The 7,714-nt window shown below is 38.8% G+C and overlaps 1 protein-coding gene across 1 annotated transcript; it reads right to left on the reverse strand.

Moving 5' to 3' along the window:
- Positions 1–3,987: 3,987 nt before the first annotated feature.
- Positions 3,988–6,581, reverse strand: LOC145786287 (NXPE family member 4-like). Its single transcript, XM_082597928.1, has 2 exons — positions 5,896–6,581; positions 3,988–5,032 (listed from the first exon to the last, which is right to left on the reverse strand). The coding sequence occupies exons 1-2, from the start codon at positions 6,579–6,581 to the stop codon at positions 3,988–3,990; spliced, it is 1,731 nt and encodes a 576-aa protein (XP_082454054.1).
- Between the last annotated feature and the right edge of the window lie 1,133 nt (positions 6,582–7,714).

Here is a 7,714-nt window from a genome sequence, read left to right on the forward strand (position 1 = left end):
TTCAAGATCAAGCAGCGCTGGTTCGACGCTCGGGATATGTGCTTGAGCTACGCATTGTAAGGGCTGTTATCCATTTAGCGGCAACTATTGGATGGAATAATTCCCTGGCAACAACACTTCAACAATCAGACAAACTTCACTCTGTCAATCTCAGTAACCAGTTCTGCGTCAAAAGCCTCTACAAGTATGCGAAACTACCAGGAATAGCCTATTAAGGCTTTGTCAGTCCGAGGGAAAAGATTTAAAACCAAACCAACCAGTCTCTTGCGATTGTGATGTTTGTGATGCCACATATGGGTAAAGCAAACAAATAAGCCACTTTTAGATTTATTTTGCCTAGACTCTGAGTGATGATTTTCTCTTACCTCTTTGTCTGTTGCACTTTTGGTTTTAAAATCGTTGAGAGAATAATCTGACCTCAAAGCTAATGAAGGGGCGCGGTCTCTTAAGACACCTCTAAAAAAAAGACTCCAAAGACTACTTGAGTTTTCTTAGTTTTATGTTTGTTTTTTTAAATTCCGGGACCGGGAAGTATTACCTCCTGGGCCCTTTTGTCAACGCTTCTGTCGATTTGTCATCCTTCAATAATAATCTTTGAAAGGCCCGCTGCCAATCCATAGTTCCTACTTTAAATATAAAGCGATCCGAACTACGGTAATTATTTTTTTTATTTCATCCAGGCTCAAATATTCACCAATGTGTGATTATAGTAACCCACGGAATAGGGGACCATGGTTTTGTTTGGTGCCTCCGTCCGGAAATTGCTCTCCAATCCGTAATATTCACACAAACCGAACACGAACATTGGATGCAGTTAATGCTGAACAAATAAGTAAAAAGTATTTGACACAAGGACGCTTCCAAAGGAAAATTTATGTCCATGAAAGTTTGAGAGATAGACATAACTTGACTGATCATCATTTACCGGTGTGCAACGATTTATACAGCAAGGCTAGTTCTATTTCCAGTGTAAGTGGATACATCAGCAACAGCAGTTGGATTTCTTTGCAATGCAAGCCTCCTCTAGGAAATAGAGCAGATGCTTTGAAAGACAGAATTGTTTACATGTTCGGTGATTCAACAACACGGCTGCTATATTTTCAATTTGTTATCAAGTACGGACTTAAGAATATAGAGTTTTATCCATCAAACTATTGGATTCAACCTCGATTGGCGTATTCTTTGCCCAACAGCTCTAACACGAATCTAACTTTCTATTACAGGGCACACGGTCTGCCTATGACTAATGGAGGACCGTCTGAAACAATGCCCTATATAAGTGATTCCGTTATTGGAATTCCAGCTGGAGGCAAAGGAGTCTATATTGTCATTAATATTGGTCCCCACTTTGTAGGGTATTACCCAACCTTGTTCATCCATCGAGCAAAAGAGATTAAAAAAGCGGTTTCTTTGCACCATAAGAATTTTCCTGAAACTCGTTTCATCATTAAAGGATTGAATGTAGTGAAAGGAAAGAATTGGAACACTTATCGCTTTGAAGTTATTTTAAGAAAAATGTTTGAAAACATGAGAAATGTTATTTTTTTGAACTTTTGGGAATTAACAACTATTTGGCATCAAGACAACGTTCACCCTGATCAAGCAACACAAAATATAGAAGAAACCTTAATGTTAAACTTCTTATTGTAACAGTGCTACAAACTCCATAGTTTTATACCTCACCCGGTGGCACGCCCTCTGGTATGGACCTTCCCCCACTAGCGTTAACAGTGGGTCCAGAGAGTACTTTTGGATAATTTTAAGGGCCCATAACCTTTTCAAGGGGCCTGGAAACATGAAGAAATCACCGCGTATTTCTTGGATACAATGAATTTTTCTTATAAATGTCTTGATTTGAGGCGCAAAGAAGGCAACGAAGGCGCAAATGTCTTCATTAATACCGGGCCCAAAACATCTTCTCAACGGCCCTGCCTGCCCCGACCGACATGGATCAGGCTCAACAGAATTCAAACAGGAGTCGTCCACTTCCATTCCAATATATGCACAATAATAATCCTGTTTTGTTTTGCGCCCACTACAACAACATACAGTACTCTGCGATCATAGATGTGATGCAAGTGGGGTTTGGCTCTTTCATCGACCTGTGAATGCGGTGCGGAGGAAGGAACTGCTGACCATGTCATTCTTGAATGTCCCATTTACAAGGTGCCAAATGGAATGCATGGCATACTATTGGCATAGTAGCACTGGACGCAGCTACACTCACCTAACTTTTCATCACCTGTACTAAAATCTGAACATTTCTATCTCACACGAAAGCAGAAGTAGTTAACCGCACGACTCAAGATCAAGCGGCGCTGGTTCGGCTTTAGGAGTGTGTGCTTGAGCAATGTATTTCAGCACTGCTCTTCATTCAACTGTAGGCTACGTAGTGGATGGAATAATTTTCCGGCAGCAACACTTCAACAACAATCGGACACTTCGCTCCATCAATCTCGGTAACCAGCCCTGCGCCAGAAGCTTAAAACCCCTACAAGTATGCAAAACTGCCAGGAATAATCTATCAAAGGCTTTGTCAGTCCTAGAATAACGATTCAAAACTACGTGTAAACCAACAACCCATCATATTTTCATATCTTCTTGTTTTACACGTTATTAACTTTTAGCCTTGCCTTTGTAGTACTGTAGTACTGTACAGTGTAGCCTACAACTGTACATCCATGTTATCACGGTGATAGGCTAAGTGTCATAGCGGATGCTGTATTTAATGAACTAGATAATGAGCTTGTTGTCGCATTTTTGTTATTTCAGAGTTCTCTTAATGTTATTTGACGTTCCTCTTCATTGTCTAGTTGTTTTGTCTTCAAAATTGCATAAAAATATAATTCTTTTTCTGACCTCTCCCCAGCCAGCTAAATCTGTCCTTTTTACATTGATTCAATGTCTGCAGATGTTGATCAATGTAAAAGGAACAGATTTTACCACCTCCTATAAGAAGCGACAACCGAAGCAAGGTTGCTCATAGTTTTCAACATTGTCCAAATGTCCATATCTCAGGAATATCAACGCAAGCACCTGTTTAATTCATATAAAGCGCCAACAAGTATGATAAACAGCTGTTTGGTTGTGCTCTATGTCAGGAAGAGCAGTTTCTTTGCTAGTTGGCTATAAATTTCAAGTGTTTTTCTATCGGCCCACTGTAAAAAGACCTGCATATGTGACAGTCGGCCATATTCTACTAGATGGCCATGTAGGACCGAAACAAGGTTCAATTTCTTTGTTTTTACATAACCTATAAAAACTATAAAAAAATTTACATAACCTATAAAAATTACATTATTTTGTAAATCAGAAAAACGTAACTTTCAATGTAGGTAGCCCACGCGTATCAGCCTAAAGCGGATGTAGTTTTGCATCCCCATGATCTAAAATCCCCAGCATGATTAGTTGATTACTCTGAATTTTATTTTTATTAATTGCTAAAACAAGATATTCTATTGACACACCACATGGTTATGACTCAAATGTCAGCTTCAATATATTTAACAGCAAAACCGATAGCTCAGTTGGTTAGCGCGTGACTTCTGCAACACAAAACCTTCAAGATGAAGTGGCCTTGGTTCGACTCTCGGGGTGTAGCCTTATACGCTTGAGCAACTCACGTTACGGACTGCTCTCCATTCAGCAGCATTTAGTGGATGGAATAATTCCCTGGCAACAAAACTTCAACAATCGGAAACTTCACTCTGTCAGTCTCGTCGACTGGGCCTGCGTCAGTGAGCCAAAGCATCTACAAGTATGCGAAACTGCCGGGATTAACTTCCGCACGAAGCTTTTCCAGTCCTAGGATAAAGTTTCAATCAATCAAAAGTCATACGTAATTATCAATAGAAGATTCTTGGTCATCCTGCACTGGCCTACTCATGTCATAGCTCACTATATTTTCTGCTTTTTTTCACTTTTTTTTACATTTTCTGTGTCTACTCTGGCTTTTCCATCAAAGATTGGAGACAACAAAAATTTATTTCAAGACATTATGAAATTCTTTATTATTTTTCCTTCGAAACTTAATACAGGGTCGTTTGGATGAATCTCATTTAGACGCCATACTGCAGTCAAGTCCCAGAAATTAAGATGCACAACATTTCTCATATCTTTGAATACTTCTCTTAAAATAATTTCAAATCGATAAAGATCCCAATTATGTCCTTCCATAACATTCAATCCTTTAACTAAGAACCGAGTTTCTGGGAATTTTTGATGATGAAAATTGATTGCTTTTCTTATTCCTCTCATTCTATGTATGAAAAACGATGGATGGCGCTCAGTGAAGTGAAGTCCGAGATTAAGAACGACATAAACGCCCCTTCCCCCAACAGGAATTCCAATGATGGAATCACTGATGTAGATTTGCACGGTAGGCGGGCCCCCATTGTTGAGTGGAAGACCATGCGCTCTGTAATACAATGTCACATTGCTATCATGGCGATGACGCGTAGAAAAAGCAACTTTTGGTTGATGACGTGTACCGATCGGCCTTCTTACAGTTATTGGAAACTTTTTACCATAAGGTTGAAAACTTTTAAGACGATAGCGAACAACAAACATGTTGTAGAATTGTCGTATTGTAGAATCCCCTAAGAAATATACGATTCTGTTTTTCAAGATTCTATTTGAATAAGTTGACGCTGCTGCACAATGCAACGAGATCCAAACCCGATCACAAAAATATCCGCTGATGGGAAAATGAGAAACTGTTTTAGTGAACAAGTCACCACATAGAGGCAGGGAACTGCCGATTTTGCTTCTTTGTTCTATTTCAGTGTTTTTCAGTTTCACGTTATTCTCCTCTTTTATACTTGATGTTGCTGAAATGTAAATTTTATGATGAACGCGTTTTTTGCAAGCAAACTTTCTGCAAATTTTGTTGATGTTTATAGATTGCCATGTCTTAGTTTTTTCTCTGTTAGTAAACAGGATTGGAGAGCAATTTCCAGAAGGAGGCTTCAAACAAAACCATGGTTCCCCATTACGTGGGTTGCTATAATCGCACATAGGTGAATGCTTGAACCTGAACAACAAAATTTTCAGTTTAAAAAACGTCAATAAAATGACTTCGCACAAGCGTTGTTTATAGTTTAACTTACTTCAAAGTACTGCAGTTTCAAGCAATGACGAACCTCCTTGGTTGGTTGGTTTTGAATCTTTATCCTCGGACTGACAAAGCCTTGGTTGGTTATTCCTGGTAGTTTCGCATACTTTTAGGGGCTCTTGACGCAGGGCCGGTTACCGAGATTGACAGAGTGAAGTTTTCCGATTATTGAAGTGTTGTTGTCGGAAAATTATTCTATTCATTAAGTGCCGCTCCGCTGAATGGAGAGCAGTCCTGAAATGCGTTGCTCAAGCGCACACCCCGAGAGTCGAACTTGCGCCGCGTGATCTTGAGCCGGGCGCGTAACCACTGAGCTAACGGCGAGTAACCTTCTTCTCACCATATTCTAGTTCTATTGGTCATTCCACGAATTAACTCTTCATAGTTTAGCTTCAGTCGCAAGAGGAAGTAAAAGAGGTAAAGAAAGAATATTTGCTAATAGGACTCAGGTATCTAAGTTTACATTTGTATCTATGTCTTGTAGGATGCAAATGAGCAAATAAAATCAGTAAATGAAAACAGTCAGGTTTTGTAACTCGAGCTTTTAGTTGTACCAATGCCATGCTCTTACACTGTGCATGTTTTGAGGTAAATTGTCACTCATGAACCAGATATCAATTATTTCAGTGGAAGATATTTTCTGACTACACACCATGCAAAAGAGTTGCTTGTAGCAAGCGTTGTTGTGAGTACAAGCTTTGTTATAAACTTTGGCATATCTTCAATGATTGAGAAATCCTCAATTACAACTATTGCTTATTAAAAGATCAACACAAACTTACTTTTGGACAACTCTAAGATTGACGTCACAATGAACAAGTTCACCCGTTTCCAAAGTTGTAATCGCGTCCTCGTCGTGCCAAATCTTTATTCTTCTTTGTTGTTCATTGAGTTCATGGAGCGCTTCCACAGAAAGCATCAGTTCAACATCCAACATCATTTGACCTTTGTGAACAATGGGAGCTTTGATTGTGTATGTCCCGTTGCCGTGGTCAACAACACGACAAGCAATTCCATCTTTTGGTTTTCTGGACTTGTCGCGAACCAAACGCGCTCGTAAATAATCGCCACCGAATGTCTTCGCTTTCCCTCTAGCGTCGCGTGCTTGGACAGTCGCGACCAATTCGTCACCTACGCTGTAGTTCACTTTCTGCAGAGACACAATCAAAAAATGGGTTGCCAAATGCGCGTCTTGTGTCGGATTATTTTTTTGATATTTTTTAAACGCCATCGCAACATTTGGAAAGAAAGTTGTCCAGTCCTCCTCACTTTTCTTAAAAGATGGAATTCCAAAATCACTTAATGGGAAACCATATGTGTCTTTATATTGCAATCCATAAAAAGGTGACTTTGGGTCGTGAGCTGTTTTGCTAGAGGCCATTAAAGCTTCTTGCAATCTTTTAGTCAAAATCGGTTCATCAAACTGTACCGTCTCTTCCCCTAATATGTTATCACATTGAATTGGCATGCATTTGGAAGCCAAACTTGGAACAATCGTTTGAACAATTTTATCGACTTGATAAAGCTTTGGTAGAGAGTTTGCTTTGTTGAACCATAGAGAAATAAAACATAGTAACTTTATCGGGTTTAGCATACTTTATTTCACACAAAATATAACATAATTAAATAAAATAAACTCAAACGTTTTCGACACGTACGTGTGTCCTCATCAGGAATTAAATCTGCAATACATCAAATGAAAAATTGTAAGATAAATTTGACTATGCACGGTAACTGTAACGACACTCTGGACTGAAAGCACAAACTGAACAAATGATACGAGAATGATTGCGAGTAAATTATGCGGTGGGAAACAGATCACGTGATGTGTAAACTACAGGCATTGGACAAAACAATTAGAACACACACAAAAGGAACGATGAGCCACAGGCGAATAACTGCCGGTTGAGAGATGGATTGTTACGTTTGATTCTTAAGGCTTCCATGATCTTAGTCTGAAAATCAGATCTGCCTCGAGAGATGATTTTAAATTGGTCGATTGAGACATTGTCAGTGCACGTTTCACAAGAGGCGATGTGCTCTTTAATTGCACTTTTAGTTGTTAGGTTTGGGTTTAAGTGCTCCCCGGCCCTTGTCAACAAATGTCTGGTTGACATACCAATGTATGTCTGGTTTGCGTCACGCAAACAACTAAACTTATACACAACATTTGAAGAAAGAGCAAAGGGGGTAGGCGACTTCAATTGAAAATATTGGTGCACTTTAAATGTTTTATACACAGGATGAATGTCACATGAAAATTTCTTTTTTATAAGTTTAGCTAGGTTTTTCGCAAAAATTGTTGAATCTTTTCTTAGGTAGGGTATATTAATGAAATAACTAAAATCTACTTCTTCAGGCGTGTCTTTTGGTTCATCAGCCATGAAGGTGTTTAAGACTTTATTGAAAAAGTGAAAAGGATATCCATTTAAATAAAACATGTTTTTTAATTTCTTGATTTCTTTCTGAAACAACTGATCATCAGAACAAAAGATTCAACAATTTTTGCGAAAAACCTAGCTAAACTTATAAAAAAGAAATTTTCATGTGACATTCATCCTGTGTATAAAACATTTAAAGTGCACCAATATTTTCAATTGA

The sequence above is a fragment of the Aplidium turbinatum genome, chromosome 17 (assembly GCF_918807975.1).
Source record: "Aplidium turbinatum chromosome 17, kaAplTurb1.1, whole genome shotgun sequence".
Taxonomy (NCBI): Eukaryota; Metazoa; Chordata; class Ascidiacea; order Aplousobranchia; family Polyclinidae; genus Aplidium; species Aplidium turbinatum.